Source organism: Mesoplodon densirostris, chromosome 11, assembly GCF_025265405.1.
Source record: "Mesoplodon densirostris isolate mMesDen1 chromosome 11, mMesDen1 primary haplotype, whole genome shotgun sequence".
Lineage (NCBI taxonomy): Eukaryota > Metazoa > Chordata > Mammalia > Artiodactyla > Ziphiidae > Mesoplodon > Mesoplodon densirostris.
Genome location: NC_082671.1, coordinates 46,158,005 through 46,178,311, shown reverse-complemented (window position 1 = coordinate 46,178,311; position 20,307 = coordinate 46,158,005). Strand labels below are relative to the sequence as shown.

Sequence of the window (20,307 nt, the reverse complement as noted above, 5' to 3'; positions counted from 1 at the left end):
TTCCTCTGTTCCCCATGGAAACAACCCCCGCCCCACTGACCCTCCCGCCCCATTCATTAGTGAGGTTTTGTTGTTTTATTGAGTGTTTAAACTGACAATCAAATATCTGCGCCTTCTGGCTGGACACCTTGCTTCCGCTAAGTAAGCTAGTATACTGATTGGTCAATACAGTAATAGCTGACACCTGGGAGTCCAATAACCCTCATCCTGGGCGGGATCTAATGAGGACTTAGGGCCAATCAGCGGCGGCGTTGTCTCTGCGGCTCCACGTCGGCACCAGCTGCGGGGCAAGATGGAGGCGCTGATTTTGGTAGGAGCTGGAGGGGTGGCCGAGGTGCTGCGATGTCCAGAGGGGCCGGGAGTCGGGGTTCAGCCTGAGTGGGAGGGGGTAGAAAGGGGAGTTCCGGGTAATTTTCGGGGTCCGAATGTTCTGCCGGTCCCTGGAATAAGCGTGTGGCCTAGTGCAGGAGCTTAAAGCCTCGGTTTAGAGTAGGAAGCTCTGCCGGGGAGAGGGCAGGCAGTGGAAAGTTGAAGGGAGCACATGGAGTTCTTAGGACACATAGGGTCATGAGCGTACTGGATTGGGTCCTTCAGATTCCCTCTGATTATGATCATTGTGGATGATATCCTGATTTGAGTTTCCCCAAAACTCCAAATTCGCCTCAAATTGTCAGAATAGAGGGCAGGTGTTTGTCATCACAGGCTTCTCCTGAAAGTTGTCACAGTGTGACTCTCCGTTGATAATTCCCTGTCATATTCCTTCAAAAAAAACGATTTTCTTCTTCGGCTTCCTTCTATGTAGATTTGTCCTCATGAGGAATCAGTATTCCATCAGAGTTCTGGAATACCTGATAGAGTCAGCATGGATTGTGGAATATTTTTCCTTATTCTCAACTCCTTATTCTGTTCTCCTTTCTCTCTTCATTTAAACTTTGGGAATTCTTACTGTAGGATCTGGGATGCCAACTATTCCTCTGGTTATATAAGAATTTTGGTGGCTAAAGGGCGCCTTTTCGCTCCCCTGTCCATACGATCCTTTTCTCTTGTTCAAAAAAATAAAATACTATTACCCCTTCTTTAGAACTGAACCAGAGCGTGTCTCTCAAAAAAGCGCCCCCCCTTTTCAATTTGGGGATTTTAACATAGATATATGTGGGTGTAGGAGTTTAGCTCCCAGCTCCTTCCTTAACTGAGTTGAACTCTAGGCCTTTTTTTTTCCCTTCAGCTCTTCACATGTACACATCCAGATCCTCATCAGGTAAAAGAGAATAACAGGTTTCAATTCCCCTCCTTCAAAATGGCAAAGATACAGATAATTCCTTCCCATGATATGGGTTGGTTAAGTCTAGGTAGAAAGCTTTAAAATCTTATTAAAGACATTTTCTGTACCAAGCAGTTAACCAGTATTTTTTCTTTTGCACGTGAATATTTATAGCAGCTTTATCACAATAGCTAAACAGTGGAAACAACTCAAATGTCCATCTCCTTCTGAATGGATAAACAAAATGTGGCATATCCATACCATGGAATACAATTTGGCAGTAAAAAGAAATAAAGCACTGATACACGCTACAACATGGATAACCTTGAAAACATATGCTAAGTGAAAGAAGCCAGTTGCAAAAGACCACATAGTATATGATTTCATTTATATCAAATGTCTAGAATAGGCAAATGTGTAGAGACAGAAAATAGATTAGTAATTGCCTAGTGCTAGTGGGAGGAGAAGAGTGATGGGGAGTGATTGCTAGTGGGTATGGGGTTTCCTTGGGGTGATAAAAATGTTCTAAACTTAGATTATGGTGAGAGTTGCATAACTATGAATATACTAAATACAGTTGAATTGTACACTTTAAATGAGTAAATGGTATGTGAATTATATTTTTTTAATTTTTAAATTTTATTTGATTTATTTTTTTATACAACAGGTGCTTATTAGTTATCTATTTCATACATATTAGTGTATATATGTCAATCCCAATCTCCCAGTTCATCCCACCCCCCCATCCCCCCCTCCCCTGCCATTAACCAGTATTCTTAACCAGTTAACAGACTGGGATAAATTCTAGGGAATTAGTTTCTTTGGAAGTTTAAGAAATTTTTAGACTGCCCCCTAGATCTGTTTAGAAGGGAGCCTGCCTAGAGGTAAAGGAGTGAGGGCGATATTCCTTGAGGAGCCCTTTTAACAAGGGATTTGTGTGTAGTGCTGAACTGAGGGAGTTACATGTGAAAGTCTCTCTTACCTCAATTCTTGTCTCTGCTTCCTCAGCGAAGTCTGTTTAAACCTGCTTCTTCCTTATATCCATTTTATTCTATACCTAAGATGCTGCATTTACAGATCCTTGCTGACCTGGTCAGGTACCTCTGAAGTTTGCTCTAAAAGCCTTGCTGATTCTTTGTCATGAGGAACCTGTTCGATGGGGTAAGGGGAAACGAAGGTTTAGGGCAAAGGGCTTCCTCAAGGAAGCCCAATCAAGACTAGGATTAGTTTTCGACTCCTAATCCTCCTAGACCAAGTGTCTCTCTGATGTTATCTCATCATGGGCTTTCCACATCTTCAATATGCCAAATTGTACTTTCAACTATCAGTTATATAAAGCTTTTGTTGGGGACAAAGTACCAATAGGTATCAGTTCTTGTGCTGGTCACCAGAGTTCTTAGGATATTAAATTAGTATTTTCCTTCCTCTGTGTCAGCCCTTCCCAACATGTGTGTGTGTGTGTGTGTGTGTGTGCTGTTTACTATTTTCAATATATTTTGGGCCCCCAATTAAGAATTTATGTACCTTTCTCATCATTCCAGCCCTTCTCAACTGGAGTTCCAGGGGAGAATTAAGCCCTAATGCCCTAAGGCATCATTGTATGTAATGGATCAGCTTCTCTGTTTACACAGTGACACTAGTTTTGTACTATCCTTGGGAGAAGTGACAAAACAGTATTTAAATAATTTTCAGTATTCAGTGGTTCAGATGAGGAACTATGGTTGAGAATCAGATGGTATTTCCTAAATTTTTATTTCTCTTCTCACTACCCTCACATACTGGCCCACGAAATTTAGCTTCATCTGGTTCAGAATCACCCTTCCTTACTGTTCCTTTTTATCTCATCTGCTCTGTGTACTCAGCGGGAACCCCTAATTCTTAGGTCACATCTTTGTTATGAAAAGTATAACGAATTCCCTGGATTTTACCTTAGCTCTCTGCTGAGCTAAAGAGTTTACTGTGCCTGGATAGTATTTAACAAACCACTCCTTAGGGCACATACCTTCTAAAATTCCTTTAGGCTTCCTCCTCTCACATTTCTGTTTCCTGGTTTGCCTGGCCCTCTGGGGAAACCTGATCAAAGCATATTCTTGTCTCCTCACCTCTACGAGGCACATAGCCACAGGATGTTTAGAAGAAGGGAAAAGTAAGCTAGAGGGGGGCAAGAAGAACCATCATTTGAAATTTGATCTGATTATGGGAATTTCTAAATACCAATAGGTTCCCTTCATTTAGGTACTTTACAATGGGTGACGTTTCTTTCTTGAATTAAGTAATCCAGCCCTACCTTTCAAGCAGATTTGTCTGATCTTTCTCGGGTCTCTTTTCATCTCCTTCCATTCCCAGTGCTTGATAATAATGCCCCCAGCCCGCATCTTTGGACTCAGCTTCCTCTTTCCTGCTGTCTTCTGCTGGTTCTCTCTTAGTTGTGAATAGAGAGGGATCGCTGCAGGTCACCATTCTCCATTAATCACCTATGGAATCTTAAAGATAATGACTTATCCCCTTCCTCCTTCCCCTCTTTACCCTTTTTTCCTCAAAACTGAATTACTCTAGCAGTCTAGATCCTTACATCTTTCCTCATAGGTTTCATTTTTCCTAATCCTCTCTGGATTCACTTTCTGAGTGCTTTTCCAGTGCTTTTTGGACTAAACTTCTTAATTTTATTCTTACTCTCCCCTTAATAAATTTCTGTCCTAAAACAATGACCAGATCCTGAATTCTAAGCCTCATTCAAAAATCAGGGCATACAGAGTGCACAAGAGTATGTGTATATATGGAGGAAGAAACTGAAGAATACATCAGTGACTCTTAAAGGTTGATACTGCTCTGTGGCCTCTGCTTCCTGAATCATCTTAATGGGGCTCTTGTTAAATTCTTTTGGCACTAACAGTGGAGGTACTTGGCCTAAATGCCCCCTCCCCCTGCTCTGGGCAAAGGTATCAATTACATTAAGCCCCCAAAGCACTCCCGTCTCGTTCCTGGCAGTCCCCCGTGCCCCGCTCCCAGCTGCGTCCTTGCCGGTGCCTGGCCCGCCCATTTCGTTAGGAGGAGCGACCCCCTCGCTCCTGCACTCTGTGGACATACATTTCTCAGCTAGGGCGCGAGCAGTGCCAGCACTGCCCCCGGCGAGGTCCCTGGCAACCATAAAAATTTTTATTGTGATTATGTTGGTGTCGGGGTGTCCATCTGGGTTATTGCACACCTAGTTTAATTGATTGAAGTTTAATTTATTGACACTTCAAATTAAATGATCAGAATAAACTGTGCTGTTACTCTGGCCGGCTTGTTTTAATGGTTGATTGCTGGAAGCAGACCTCGGCTTGAACTAAAACCCCTAAAGAGCAATTGACGCTGCTTCTAACTCTCCCCATGTCCTGCCCTCCAAGAAGACCTCGTTATAGATTTCCGACGTATTTATATATATTTTTTCCCTCTCCTCCACAGTGCTGGGAAAGAGTTGGTCCCCGGCAAGGTATAAATTATATCAGAGGTCTGGGGGAGCTGTCACACGGTCGAAAGAGGAGGAGGGGGCCTCCATGTGAAGAAAGCCAGACCCTTGAGAAGCCAGGTATTCCCTGGGAGGCAGAGGATGAATGCAATTATCCAGATATTTGAGGGAGCCTAGTGGCAGATTTAGGGTCTTTTTCAGCTAGATACTTGCTACTGTTTTTTACTTTACTCCGTCAACGTGACTTGGTTAGAGTCAGGATACTGACAAGAAAACTAGTTATGGAAAGGGGAGCTAGAGAAGCAAATAAAGGATGGAACAGGGGTAAAGAATTAGTGCCTACCTACCCACTTCTGCTAGAGTAATTAGGAAGATGGAAGGCACAGTGCCCATGGGCAGCTGATGAAGCTGGATTAGGAGGTTGGGTCCATGCACATTATAAGAGATCCGTACTGGCAAGGGCCCTTTCACATTCTGCCTCTGCTGATTCTGCACAGAATAGGCTTTTCCTCAGATCAGATTATTAGAGGAGTTCTGTCCTTAGATTCCCTAGCCTGTGTCACCTCTTCTGGTGTTTGACTACCCTCACCTCTTCAGGAAGTCTTTCCTGTTGTGTAACCTAAGTCTTACATGCTGCAGATGAAGCCTACATCTCCTTTTTTTGGCTTTTTTTTTTAATACATTTATTTCTTTTTGGCTGTGTTGGGTCTTTGTTGCTGCTTGTGGGCTTTCTCTAGTTGCGGTGAGCAGGGGCTACTCTTTGTTGTGGTGTGCGGGCTTCTCATTGCAGTGGCTTCTCTTGTTGCAGAGCACAGGCTCTAGGCGTGCGGGCTTCAGTAGTTGTGGCACATGGGCTCAGTAGTTGTGGCTCACGAGCTCTAGAGTGCAGGCTCAGTAATTGTGGCGCACAGGCTTAGTTGCTCTGCGGCGTGTGGGATCTTCCCGGACCAGGGCTCGAACCCGTGTCCTCTGCATTGGTAGGCGGATTCTTAACCACTGCACCACCAGGGAAGCCCCTTTTTTGGCTTTGTTTTGTTTTGTTTTGTTTGTTTGTTTTGTTTTTTTGCGATACGCGGGCCTCTCACCCCTGTGGCCTCTCCTGTTGCGGAGCACAGGCTCCGGACGCGCAGGCTCAGCGGCCATGGCTCACGGGCCCAGCCGCTCCGCGGCATGTGGGACCCTCCCGGACCGGGGCACGAACCTGTATCCCCTGCATCAGCAGGTGGACTCTCAACCACTGCGCCACCAGGGAAGCCCTGGCTTTTTAATATTCCCACTATTAAGGCAGATATCCCCATCCACAGCCAGTTGACCTGGACAGCTCTGTCTACCAATTTTCTCCAACTCCTTTTCTACTATTTGTGTAGTTTTAGAGGGAGGCTGAAACTAGGGGAGAGGATAGCAGTTCTGTCTTGGGGGTTGATTTGGGGGAGCAAGTAGACTGAAAGATGAACACAGAGGCTGTCAATTCAGTCTTTCAGAGACTACCTTTTTGTTTTCAGAAGCAGATGGAGGGTGGGGTGGGGAGTAAATTATGATACAAATCATGAGCAAGGACTCATCAGAAATAGATCTAGCCCCATTTGATTTTTCCCTTTGCTGCATGATATTTAAATGAGAGCTCTTGGATTATCAAACTGGTCAGGCAGGAAGTTCTGATGTTGCTCTCAGGCCTCAGGTGTGGAGTACTGTGATTTCTGCTTGTTCACTTCATCTCTTCCCAGCAGTGCTCCTCGCTTTGTCCCTCATTTCTGTAATTCTTTCGTTTCCATAATAGTTGAAGAGCTAGGGACTGTGTGACCCCCTGGGCAAAAAGTTCTCTAGCAGACAAGCTTTTGGAATTTTAAGAAAGGACCTGAGACTTTGCATTCCTGAAGAGCTTGGGGCCTGGTTATCTTTGTCCTGCCTGTCCCACAGCAGCGAAATTTAATACTGAAAGCTGGAGGGGTGTGGTGCTGACCTTAGCTCCCCCTGCTGGCTGTGCTAGTTTTCTCAATCATTTATTAATTTATGAAGGCCACACACATACTTATTGAAGTCATTATTCGGTGCCTGGCAGAGGAGAGGGGGTGATTTACAAAAGTATCACTCATTTCCCCCTTTTTTCCTCCCCTCCCTGCACCGTCTTCTTGTCTTCAGAGAGAATCTCATTTAATTCTAAACCTAGGTCTATGAAATCCTTGAAATCATAAAAATTTGTGAATGTGTATTTTTTCTGGTAACAAGGTCCATAGATTTCGTCAGCTTATCAAAGGGGGTCTTCTGTAACTCAGAAAAGTTATTAACCTTAACTGATCTAGCTCAGGCCTCTCATTTCACTGATGAGAAAGCTGAGTCCCAGAGAAAGGTAGAACTTGAGTTAATGGCTGGTGCAGACTATAATAAAGGATTTTAGGAGTTTAGAGACATTTTTTCCTGTAGTGGCAGACTTCTGGTGACCGTGCTTTCATGGTTTGTATCTGTGTCAGATAGGAAGACTCTTTCGAGGTGGCTCTTCCTGCCAGCAGTTCTTCTTTCTTAAGACCTGTGTTCAGTTTCCTCTTAATAACTAATATTTGGTCTCAGGTCAGGTGGGTAATGTTCTGTGGTACCTGTGGCTCTTATTCTTTCCTGAGCTGTGCTGCCTGAATCTAAGCAAACCCCTGGGTAGTATGTGAAAACTGCCCTTCTTTGGCAAAACCTTTGCCTAATTCTTCTTTTCTTTTCATCTGAAGTCCCCAGGCTTGTGGCTGGCAAATTGGAGCCCTCAATCCCAGAGGAGCTTTTCATTTTAAAGAAATTGGCACAGAATCAGGGAGCAAAATACCTGCTTAGCCATGTGGAGCTGGGAGTGGTGTCTAGAAGTTTCTCCTAGTTTTTACTGTCTTGGTTTTACTTTATAATTCGGGTTGAGGGAAGAGCATCTTGTTTCTAGTTGATGGAGACCCATTGCCAAGCCAGGGTACTACTTTTTGGCATGGCCATAAAGATTTCTTTACAAGTGGGGAATGAAGAACTTTCTAGGAATATCAACCAGATTCTTACTTGTGTCCTTTCAGCTTTGTGGATAGCATCCTCTAACTCCACAAAGACCTCTTGGCTCCCTCCTTCCTCCTCCTCCATCCCCCACAAAGGGTCAAATAAAATAATTAGTCATAGGCCTCAAATATCCTGTCTACCTGCTCCAAACACTACCCTAGTCCTCTTCTGGTGGCGTATCATGATCTTACTATATACATTGTGGATAGACTTAATTCAGTGCTTTTTCAGGGCCCATCTCTCCTAGTTTGACCTACAAGACACACAAATAGAGAGCTTTTCTCCAAAGCTGCCTCTTTAATATTTTTGCTAATGACTATAATCCTGAGGAAGCTGCAGGTCATCTGAAAGCCCACAGGGGGCAGCACGAGGAATGACTCTTCCCTTCTAGTCCTCTGTGTGCTGGGGTAGGGGATGCTGGGAGATGTTGATGTTTTTCACCAGGCTTCAGAAGCCCCCGATTGAGATAAAAGACGTGTTTGCAGCAGGCTCATTGCTCGTTCGGTGTTGTTTCAGCTCTCCTGAGGAGTCCAGTTTAGTTTTCTTGATAATAAAAATGGACATGATAATCTATCTGAGCCACCCACCATCCCAAAAACCAATCTGCCTGCACATCATTTCCAGGCACCATTAGCATTTGAGGTGAAGTTCTGTTATACACTCAGGCTGTGGCTCTCTGAAAGTCAGTGCATCACAGAACTTTGTCTCGAAAGCTTTCTAGCAGCTACCCATTTGGGAATGGGAGGGAAGAATAGACTTTTCAAATCCTTTGAACATGGCCCTAAGCTTGTAGTGTCTTTCTCAATAATCAGCATTTAATGTGTTACAAGGTCAAGCCTAGTCCATTGTCCAGGAAGCCCATTTCTCAAGAGCTGGGAGTTATTTATAAACTTGCCCTTTGCAAAAAACTTAAAATGAAATTACATTATCAGTAATGGCTTCTGGGCCCTTTAAACTGGCTGGTTTTATGATATGAGAGGAACTCCAGGCCCTCCCCACTCCTGAGAGGTAAAGGCCCCGGGCTGAAGTGGAACCAGCTGCAGTCAGGAGGTGGCAGGAGAAGTAAAGGAGAAGCTGCCAGATCTGGCTGTAGCAGAGTGGAGAATCAAAGCAGCATTTAAGCTCTTGCCTAAGTTCTCAGCTTTATTTAGTGTGGTCATTTCTTTGGAAGTTTGAAATGACCAGCCTTTTCTCTAGTGCCATCTTACCCTTTTCATACTTACGGTCCCTTCTGGTCTTCTCCTTGCCTGCCTTTGTCTGTATTTTATCCTTCCCAGGAAGATCCACGTTTCTATTTTGGGGGTTTCCTTGATTGCGTCTTCTAGGAAGCCAGTGAAAAGAGCCAGGAGCAGGACCCAGGAATCTGTCTCTCTCTTTGCCGGCTGTTTTAGGCACTCTCTCACCCTTTTGGCCACAGAGGACTGTCTGACTGTCCTAGTTGGCTGGTGGCCATAAGGGCTTTTTTGTTTGTTTTTTAATTTTTTGGCTGCATTGAGTCTTCGTTGCTGTGCGCAGGCTTTCTGTAGTTGCGGTGAGCAGGGGCTGCTCCTCATTGCGCTGCGTGGCCTTCTCATTGCGGTGGCTTCTCTTGTTGTGGAGCACGGGCTCTAGGTGCATGGGCTTCAGTAGTTGTGGCTCCTGGGCTCTGGAGCACAGGCTCAGTAGTTGTGGCGCACGGGCTTAGTTGCTCCGCGGCATGTGGGATCTTCCTGGACCAGGGCTTGAACCCATGTCCCCTGCATTGGCAGGCAGATTCTTAACCACTGCACCACCAGGGAAGTCTTGCCATAAGGGTTTTTCTTTGCTTTGGGATCCCATTCTTTCTAGAGATGCCAGACTTTGTGGCTGCAGGCACGAGTTACCTGCGCCAGATCAATGCCCGGCTTCAACCATTGGGAAGCTCTCTAAGGTTGCTGTGAATGCAGATAGTGAAACAGAGCCAAAGATTGCCAGGGAAAATGTTGTGGGAAAAATGATTTCTTCTAAATTTCCTTCCTTATGGACTTGTTTTCCTCTATTAAGAAAACTCATTCCCATGACTGTCTCCCTGTTGGTGAATCGAGGATCCAAGTTGCTGTAGAACTGAGCCTGCTTTATGGGAAGATCTTTCTGTGGGGAATTAGGAGTTAGGAAAGCTGCTTTATTTGTGACTTTTTAGATGAGACTCTAGAGGACGTCCTTCTGCTAGACAGAGTCCCTTAGTTTGAGAGAGTGTTCCAGAGAGTAATGTGTGTAGCATGGGCATCTTTAAGGAATGTCTGTCAGAGGAGGATGACTTGGTAGTAATATCACCCAAAATGGCCACACCAAAAAATCTACCTGTACGTGGATGTCTAATTATAAGAGAATCCCCTAGATCCTTACTGCATCAATAAATTTCTACTTTACTTTCAAACTTCATTTATTCTCATAATCATTCAATAAATATTGAGAGCTTAGTATATGTCAGACATTGTTCTGGACGCTTGTAATAAATCAGTGAAAGAAACAAAAATTTCTGTCCTCAAGAATCCAAGTGGGGAAAGCTTACATTCTTTATCACCCTGTTCTCAAAAGACTGGGTTGCCTTTACTCTCATTCTTAACTTCTTGAGCTAAGGTTGGCTCTTTGCATGGAACCATAAACCTCCTGGAGCCTTATGGGATAGTTTACCTTTGTAGAGGCTGCAGATCCTTGGCAGTGAATCTGTCCTCATCACCTTTGGGTCTTTGTTAAACATACGCTCAGAGAATATGTTTGGCCCTGTGAAGGCTGTGGGTTTCCTAAGTAGGGCCAGGAAACGGAGGTAGCAAAGCAACACTCTTGTCTCAAAGCACAGGAGAAGGATATCCACGGTAAGTAACGCTGATGAGAAAGTCAAGGAATGTGAGCCTGCAAACACCTTCCGTACACATCCCACGGCCTCCCTTCCCTTCCTCTTCTTCCTTTCCTGTTAGCTGGTTCCCTGGAAGTTGCAGGAGTGAATGAGCTTTTGCAAAGTGATATGCTTTGAGTTTTAGTGTAACTGTTAAGGCTGAGACTCTGATTTCTTTTTCTTTTCCTTTTCCTTTTCTTTTTTTTGTGGCTGTGCCATGCAGCATGCAGAGTCTTAGTTCCCCGACCAAGGATCAAACCCGTGCCCCCTGCAGTGGAGGCACGGAGTCTTAACCACTGGACTGCCAGGGAGGCCCCTGGTTTCTTTATGGAGCCAGTTTCCTCAAAGGTTGCTTTTTGGTTGTGAAAGAACACTCCACTCCTGCTCCTTGTCTCCAGGCTCCAGAGTGTTTCTTAGACGGAGCCTCTTCTTACTGCTTCTTAACTACTACAAATTCAGATTGCTTTTTGTCTTGGCAACTTAAGTGGTGGTCGTCAGGGTATAGTAGGGGAGTTGAGATCCTAGGGGAAGTCTTGGAAGATGGATGTCTCACTGGGCTGCATTCAGAACTGGTGTGTCTGTGTGTGAGTGTGTGCGTGCATGCGTCGTGCTTGTTTCCATCTGCTCAGTGTGTGGGTGGTTTAGGGAAGGCTTTCTTTATACGTCTGCATTGCTACTGCATCGGGACTGCAGGAACTTCCAAGTACACTAGGGCAGTCAACGCTATTTTCAAATAGCCTCGTGCAGTGCCTATTAATTAATCTGGTTACATTCCACATTCCATACCCACCTGTGCATGGGAGACCAGGGAGGGAGAGTAATTTGGAAAATAACTGTAGCATAATATTTGGAAATAACAAATATTAAGGGCTCTGTGAGTCTGGCTCATAGAAATTGTTTCTCTGGTGCTGCTTTGGGTCCTTTGTTGAAATGTCCCCTCCCTCGATTCAGTTCATTTACCACTTGGTCATTCTCAGTGGGAAATGTCAGACTCTAACCAGGTTGGGATAGGGGGCCTACAGAGGCACCTCTGTATCCCCTTGCAGCCCCAGTGGGACCAGGGGAAGGAATCTGGTTTGCTAATGGTGGCAAGAGCCTTCAAGACTGAAGGTATGTTCATATCTCTTCAGGAACCCTCCCTGTATACTGTCAAAGCCATCCTGATTCTGGACAATGATGGAGATCGACTTTTTGCCAAGGTGAGATTCCCTTTCAGATTAGTTTAGGAGCAAAGACAGACTTTTTCTGAGCTTTGGATCTTGGGACTGGCCCTATTAACTCATATTCATTCATCCACACATAATTTTGAGAATTCTTCCATCTACCTCTGACTACTCCAGATAAAATCTAAACTGCTCCTGTCTCTTAGTTGCCCTGCTTCCCTACTTGCCATCCTTAGACTTTGTCATCAACATCAGAACAGGAAAGAGCTTTGGAACCTTGGTTTCTGAACAAAGCAGTGTCTAGATGTGAGAAGCAGCCTGCCTGTGCCCATCACTCCTGTCCCTTTCTCTTCTACCTCATCATCTGGGTTTTTCCCGGGAATTCTCTTGCAGCTCCAGGGTTTCAGTCCTAGGTCTCCAGTCACCACCAAGCTTGTTACCTCCTGAGTTCCCCAGTGGGATGTTTCTAACTTTGGATCTATTGAAAGAGAAGAGAAAGGACACCCCTCTCCTCTCCCTCCATATTCTCCCCCTCCTGGAGAAGTTTTTTCTGTCCCTGGTGGATTAACTCCGGGCAAGCATAGCATAAATCAATCAGCAGGTAGAGATTAGTTTAGAATTCACCAGCTGTTCCTCCCTGTAATTGGATGTAACTATGCAGGACACCTTTTGAAACAGTTATCCAGTTACTAAATGCCAGGCCTGTTTTAGGTTTTCAGCTGACTGCAACGGATTAGCCCCTAAAGAGCAGAGCGATTTAGCAGCCTGCATCTCCACCCCCTTGCCAGGGAGAGCTTGGGAGTGGGCTCCACGGTGTGTTAGCTTGCCTCCCACTTCTTTCAGTTTGCTGGAAAGGAAGCTAAGATACAGAAGATCAGAGAGCACAGGCAGGGCTTGCCCTTCTTTAGAGGAGGTTTTTGCAGCCCTTCCCCATTCCTCAGCTCCACACAGTGAGGGCCTGGTGCCTTTTGTGTTCTCTAGCAGTGCTCCCTGACCTGGGGTGGCGCCTGGGAATGGCCTCAGGGTTGCTGCCCTAGAATGCAGATGGGGCAGAGCCTCATCACAGGGCTTCTAGGCCTCTTGCCCTTACAGTCTGAGAACGGTGAGGTGGGGTGGCTTGTAGCAGGGTCCTTAAAAACCCTGTTTTGTATCTGATTACTCACTGCCCATTCCCTGCCTCTGTAGTTCTCCCTTCTTCGTGTCAGTATTTCTCCCTCACCCCACGCCTTGAAGGAGAGAAATCCAAGATCCAGGGCAAAACAGTCACTAGTCATTCTGGGCTCCCAGCTCTAATGACCCAACCCATCTCCTTTCCCTCTGACCAGTACTATGACGACACCTACCCCAGTGTCAAGGAGCAGAAGGCCTTTGAGAAGAACATTTTCAACAAGACCCACCGGACCGACAGTAGGTCATCTTCCTTTCACTACTCCCTGCAGTGGGAGAGCCACAGTGGGAAGGGGGCGGCGGTGGGCGGCGGAGAAAGGGCAAAATGACTGCCTCTTTCTTTTCTTTCTTCCTCCTCCCCTCATATAATAAACTCTTCAGAAATGTAATGGGGAGGTGAGTGTACCTCACGCGGGAATACCGTGCTAGAAGGTTGGCTGTTAGCTACCTGTCTAGTCCCCGGATTTATGAGCCTCACTTGACAAATTTAACTGCAGCTCTGCTTATTGTACCGCATCCATTAGGGCAGGTAAATGGAAGTCTGTAAAGGTGACCGCTCTGCATTTTCACCTCCGAAGGATTGACTAGTATCCTGTCTCGAATACAAGGAGGGAAATAAGGCTACTGGTGGCTGGGGGGCAGGAGCAGTTAGAGGAGAAGATACTTAGATGCCCCCAAGTTTACACTTGCTGCCCTCTGCTACCACCCAAAAAGAAAAAGCAGGTCCACTTCAGTCTTTGGGGGTCATTAAGACCTGCCTCACCTCAGCCCCACACAGCTGGATACCGGGAGTTCATGGTAACTCCCTCTTTCCTACTTCTTTGTCTCAGGCCACCCACTGTTTCCACCTTTGTTCCCCCCACAGGTGAAATTGCCCTCTTGGAAGGCCTGACAGTGGTATACAAAAGCAGCATCGATCTCTATTTCTATGTGATCGGTAGCTCCTATGAAAATGAGGTGAGAATCCCCACCCCTCTTTGCTGTCTCTGCTCTCCCTTCCTGAACCACCGGCAGGACCTCGTGACTGGTTCTGGGCCCTAGGACTACCACGTCCCTGTGTCCCTCTGGCATCTGACTGGCTAACGAAGTTGTCGGAGATCCCTGTCAGCCTCACAGACACGGCTGAGCAACTGAATCAACCTAAAATGGAAGCTTTCCCAGATTTCTGTGTCCGTGTAGGACACACCGTCTATGTTTTGATACATACTAACGTATAATATCAATGGCCTTCCCTGGATAGTGTTTTTAAGATGGATTTCTGAGGTGGGGTCAGGGTTCAGGGGATGCTTGCTCCTGCTGTGAAGGGTCCACACCTGACTGAGTTTGGGTCAGTTAGGCAACATTGTGGGTCACGTCGAAGCCATACGTTCTGAGTGGCTCTCTGAAGACTGAGGGTGTAGTCCTAACCTGCTTCCTAAACTCAGGAAAAGCTATTTACCTCAGGTCACAACTTCTAGGAGAGTAGATAGGTAAAAATAAGCCCCTACATAATAATTTGAGGCAAAAGTCAAAGTTGGAGAGAACCAACTCTTCCTGAGTTCTTATTGCTGTAAGTGCTTTGTAGAATACATTTGTTATTTAAACCCTACAGCACTTCTATGAGTTTTGGGCACTAGTGCCCTTGTTTTATAGGTGAGGAAACTAAACCTTGAGGAACCATATGAAATTACTTATATTTGACCACTGTTGGACTACAAAAGTGGCAGTTTCATGTGGTTCAAACTGATAACTTGCCCAGGGTCACACATCTAGAAATGGCTCGGCTGGGATTTAAGCCCAGATCTGTCTGACTCCAAAGTCCATTCTCTTTTGACAACAGTCTGACCTCAGCTATTGCTTGGTTAATGATTTTTCTACTGAAGACATAGGGTAACACATATACAGTTGGTAAAGACATGAAGAAGACTGTGACAGGAAAGTTCTGTTTGAACAGTCTGGTCAAAGAGAGACCTAAAATTATGGGGTCATGAAGCAGAATTTATTTCTGTGGGAAGCCACAGGTCCTCTTCCTGTTTTACCCTCACTTCCACCTTATGCTGTTGGTCCTTTGTGAAAGCCTGTGTCTTTTGATGCTTAATGAGTTAGAGGGCTTTGTTTTCAGGTAGCAGCTTTCAGGGCCTTGAACCTTATCCTTCTGCTGCTTCTGTCTCCAAACAGCTGATGCTCATGGCTGTTCTGAATTGCCTCTTCGACTCATTGAGCCAGATGCTGAGGTGAGCAGGCCATTCTTGACATCTGTTTGCAAGAGACGGTCACTGTTCTTCAGGTCCAGGGATTTGTGGGGGATGAGCAGAGGCTCTGGGGAGTTGATTTACCTTGAGAAGTCGGGCTTATTATTTCAGAGTAATTTGCACTGATGGGGGGACTGGATGGGAGAGTGTGTTACTCCTGTGGAATAATTCTCCTGAGAAAAGGGACTGGGAGGGAGCAGAATCTTTGCCTCTGTGTCTACTCTTGCATCCCCCAGTGGCTCTGTCAGAGTTCCAAGCACCCTCAAGGTGCTTTCCCGGGCTTCATTCTTTACATTCAAGGTAGAGAAAGGGCGAGCATTGGGAAATGTCCCAGATGCAACATCAGCACCCTGGGAATGGAGGCAGCATTCACAATTTTTCACGTCCGGCCCTTAGTTTTTCCTTCTGGAGAGCAGGAAGAATGTGCATTTTACCCTCTCCTCCCCGTCCACCTCCCCGCCAGCCTCTGTTCCCCGTGCAGGTGGGCAATAGAAGAGATCCAAGATCCTTTTCCTGAAAACATCCAGGGCTCCCAAGTGAACCCAGTACAGACAGCCATCCAGACAGAGCAGAACAGCAGGCGCTCTCAGCCCCACAGAATCAGCAGGGTGAATGGCTCAGATTTCCTCAGGAAGGGGATGATTTAGTTCTTAGCCAGGTGATGGAATAGACTTCATTTTGGTGATCTAGTGAAAGAGTCCAGCTGACGGATGTGACTGGCTCTATGCACCAACCACCAGATCTGAGGCTGGTGGATGCCGGGCCCTGGCAGTTCCCAGCCCCCTAGCTGGGCTTCTTTTCAAGGCCTGAGCAGAGCTGGGGGAGCTGGTGGTGGGAGCAGAGAGAAGCTTGGAAGGCTCATCAGAGCTTGAGTGCAAACAGAGTTTGCACTCAGCCCCTCCTCACGTCCCGCCACCTCCGGATGGAGTTTGAGCTCTGTGTGTTGTGTGTTCCCTCTTTTCCACCCACTGATGTCAGCGTTCATGAGCAGTGTTGTGAGCAGCACCATGGCAGGCAGGAAAGAAACAGTAGCTCTGGAAATCAGCCCTTGAATAGTCAGAAGTTGACTGTATGTATGTTTTGAATCTCTTTCCCGGCATCCCTGATTGTTACTCAGCAAATAAGAGTAGGAAGGGGGTTAGAATGGGTTAGCCAGAAAGTGCTTATTTACTTCTTTGTGTGGTCCGTGGAGACAACAGATTGGTCTAGTTTAGGCTCCCCAGCTCAGACAATGTCCTGGGATCCGTTTCACACTCAGGCTGGGTTTTCTCTTCTCTCGGGGACTCAGGAAAAATGTAGAAAAGCGAGCTCTGCTGGAGAACATGGAGGGGCTCTTCTTGGCCGTGGATGAAATCGTAGACGGAGGGTGAGTGCTCTGACCTCCCTGGACCTCCCGGGATCTGGGATGAGGGGTGAGGCCACTGCGCCTGTCCGAAGGCAAGTGGGCCGAGTGACCAGTTTCCCCACAGTAAGTTGGTTCTTCAGGACAGAGTGAACAATGATCTCTTCTTTGTCTTTTCAGGGTGATCCTGGAGAGCGATCCCCAGCAAGTGGTACACCGGGTGGCGTTAAGGGTAAGCAGGACGATCTCCCCCCTACATCCCCCATCTGCTCACCCTCCAGGGCCAGACCTGCCAAATGATCTAAGGGTTGGGCCTTGTAGAATACATACTTGTAGAATACTGTCTCCTTCCCTTTCAAATTCTCACTGTCTCAAAGAAGGGAAGCAGGAGGAATATATTTCTGCCCCTCACCTGGTACCTAGCATCTCATACAGTCTGCAGAGTGGACATTCAATACATACTTATTCAATCAAAGATGAAATAAAGGGAACTTTAATATTGATGCTTCTGAAACGATAAAGGAATTTGAGGTTGGCTGCTTCTTCCTGTGGGGATGAATCCCAGTTATCTGAGGCAGAGGAATGTCTTCCTTGTCTTTTAAAGTCTTTTAGGACTGAGAACAGCACCTCTCCATCAGGAAGTACTTATTTGCCAGAACCTCTGTCCTCTTTGGTGCTAGTGATAGCAGAAAGAGGCCTCTGAGTTAACCAGAGAAAGCTCCAAGTCTGCTGGGTGCAGAGAGAGCCTGCCAGCAAATCGTAGGGGTGTAGAGATGCCTGAGCAAAGCCAGTCTCTCCATTCACAGAATGTCTCGGCTCTGACCTCCACAGAGTGAAGGCTGACAGTGCCGGATAATGGGAAATCTTCTCCCTTAACTGCCGTGGGCTCCATTTGCATAGTTTAATCTTCTCCTCTAACATATGTCTCTATGTGGCAAGAGAGAAGGTCCCCCCACCCCGGCCCCGCCTTCACCAACTCCCTCCTTCCCCTTCTCAGGCTGCTGTTGCAGCAGTTTATTTCTTCAAATTAACATGCTGTCGTTACCCATCAGGCCTTGCGGGATCCATTAAACTACCCTGGGCTCCCCCTTATCCTCTCCCTCGTGATATTTATATTCGGGGAAGGTCTTCTCTGACTAGGGAATCTGGTCTCCCATCCCCAACTTGAGGGTCAGATAACCTGCCAATTACCTGGAATGGAATAAATCTTTTAAGAAGTCCTCTTGCCTTAAAACAGAAGATGGATGAAATGACCCTTTTTTGTTCAGCAGTCCCTCTGGCCACGTAAAACTGTGGCTGTACTAACTAGTCCCTAGGAGGGACTGAGAAGGTTAGGGCACGTGCCCTTTGCTTCAGTTTAAAGGACCGCCTCTTCCTTCTCCACTGTCCCACCTCAGTCAGGTCTTACTCCAGCTTTCTTCCACGCTGAATGCTTGTCTCTCTGTGCCGTAGGGAGAAGATGTCCCCCTTACGGAGCAGACCGTGTCTCAGGTATGACTTTCTTCCTTTGTCCTCTCCAGATGGACTGGGTCACTAAAGAGGCTAGCACAGTATTCCACCCCAACCCACCAAGCCTGAATTCAGGAGGCTAGAGACTGAAGACACAGCTTCTTGGGCTCCCTCCTAGTCCAGAAAACTGGGGCTCATATAGCCCGCCGCTCCCTACCCCACTCCAACTCCTATCCGTTTCCTATGAGCAGTAGGCTGTCAGCCTTGCTCTGTACCCTTCAAACTCTCCCTTCCTGATGCCTCATTCAGTGATTTATTCCCCAGCAGAGGCTTGCCTTAAGCAGATGATCTGTGTGCGTGCACACACACACACTCTCTGTCTTTCTTTTATTATTCAAATGAGGGCTAAGCTGGAAATGCACCTTCTAGAATATGCAGGTTTTGCAGATCGATCTTGCTACTTTGCAGAGATTGTCTACCTGATGCGGAGGGGGGCCAGGGAGGGATTCTGTTTTCTACCCACTTGGAATTCTTACCAAGAAGTCCATCTGGATGTGGTAAAACTCTCCCCCCGCCACCCCGCTTCAACATATGTCCGGTAACCCCCAGTTTTTTTTCTTTCCTCCCAGGTATACCTCTTCTCTCTTCATCCCCCCAGTGGACTTGAATTTTTTTGGAATTTCCCAAACTGATAGTCCTCTAGGGCCTTAGAGAGCTTCTTCCCATCCCTCTACCCTTGGGGATTTTCTATTTGCCAGTCTTCTAAGGACAGGGAAGGCAAGTGAGGGGAAGGAGAGCCCCGTCCCCCCACCCCCACCCCCCAGCAAGCCCCTCAATGCCACCCTTGTCCCTGCAGGTGCTGCAGTCAGCCAAAGAACAGATCAAGTGGTCACTCCTTCGGTGAAGACCCCACTGTTCCTGGCTCCTCACCCCCTCAAAAAATCCACATGTCTGCTGTGACTTCTCACCCAGCCCCCCAGCTGATGCTCTCAGGGTCATCTCGGGGATAACAGGGATCCTTAAATCTCCATCCTGTCTGTGGTTGCCCCCTCGCAAACCCATATACGCTTCCCGTTCCTTCTCACTCTTTTTTGCAGTCCTGGGAGTAAAGCTCTCAGCAGATTTGGACACAGGGCAGGGGAAGCACCCTCTTCCTTGCTCGACTGGATTATGCTCCCATGCTCTCCTATCCCCCATATTTTCTCCTCCACTTCTGTGCCCTTTGCTGCAGCTACACTTCAGATCAAAGCAGGAGAAAGAATGTGCTGAGTGTTTTCCTCCCTTTGCCTTTACCCGGCCTTCATCCCAACAGTCCATATGTCCAGCAAGGGGGGAGAGAGAATTCTTTTCTATAGAAGGAGTGCGGGTGGGGAGAGGCATTATGAAGTCTCAGCCACAGCCCCACTTGCTGGACTCGGTATTTTCTCCCATTCCTTCTTACTGCCCAGGCCCCCAGCCTTGGAAAAAAGACTGGGAACAGCTCATAGTCAGGGGACAGAGTGGAAGGAGCAGTGATTTAAATTTTATTGGACAGGGCTTATAAAATTCTGTATTTCAGACACAGCTGCAATTTTTACCCTGATCCTGGCTTATAGCTTCAAAACTGCTGTGGTCTGTGAGTGTCCGGTGTGGGAGTGTCTGTCTCTCGGTCTGATACCTTAACTTTCCACCTTCACTACCCGTGCGAGCTCTGCCTGGCTTGCCCTGTCTGTGCTCCGGAGCAAAGCCAGTCCCTGATCTAAAACTCCATTCCAGTCTTGGGAAGAAGAGTTTCTGCTCAGAACTGGGGACAGGGTGGAATTTATTTGGGCCTCTGGGCTCTCTGAGTCCCCTTCTCTCTCCCACGTGCACCTCACTCCTCTGCCTTGGGTCTGCGATCTCTGCTAACCCTGTCCTCTCTCTGCCTCAGCCTTACATCCGGGCAGTAGGTCTGGGCTCCTCCCTTTCCTAGGTCGCTGAGAGAGGTGCCTTTCTTCAGAAGACCTTTGGGATTTGGCTTTCCCCAGGAAGACGGAGGATGGGACACCCACTGTTGGGTCATCTCTCCCCTTGACCCAAAACTTCCCACAAAAATGTCTCAAGAAACCTTCCTGAGACTTAGCGTCCTGCCCCCACCCACTAACTGCCAGTTCTTCAAGTGGGGCAGATAACTGGGCATCCTGGAGGGGGCATTTTTGTGTAAGCGATGTACGGAGTCAGGATGATGGCCACCTTCATATACTGCTCTGCGCAAAGAGGAATAAAACATTTCTTTTTCCAAACTGCCTTTGTGTGATGTTTCCATTCCTCTTCCTCTCTTCTTGGCAGCTGCTCCTATTCCTCTAAACACCGCCCCCCACGCCCGCTCCCCCTCTTATAATATTCCTTCCCT

The 20,307-nt window shown here is 46.9% G+C and overlaps 1 protein-coding gene across 1 annotated transcript; it reads left to right on the top strand.

The window, feature by feature from the left end:
• Nucleotides 1-244: 244 nt before the first annotated feature.
• On the top strand, nt 245-20,197 carry COPZ1 (COPI coat complex subunit zeta 1). Its single transcript, XM_060113472.1, has 9 exons — nt 245-310; nt 11,715-11,783; nt 13,073-13,154; nt 13,780-13,871; nt 15,072-15,127; nt 16,434-16,511; nt 16,668-16,719; nt 17,940-17,978; nt 18,793-20,197. The coding sequence occupies exons 1-9, from the start codon at nt 293-295 to the stop codon at nt 18,838-18,840; spliced, it is 534 nt and encodes a 177-aa protein (XP_059969455.1). The 5' UTR covers nt 245-292; the 3' UTR covers nt 18,841-20,197.
• The last annotated feature ends 110 nt before the right edge of the window (nt 20,198-20,307 follow it).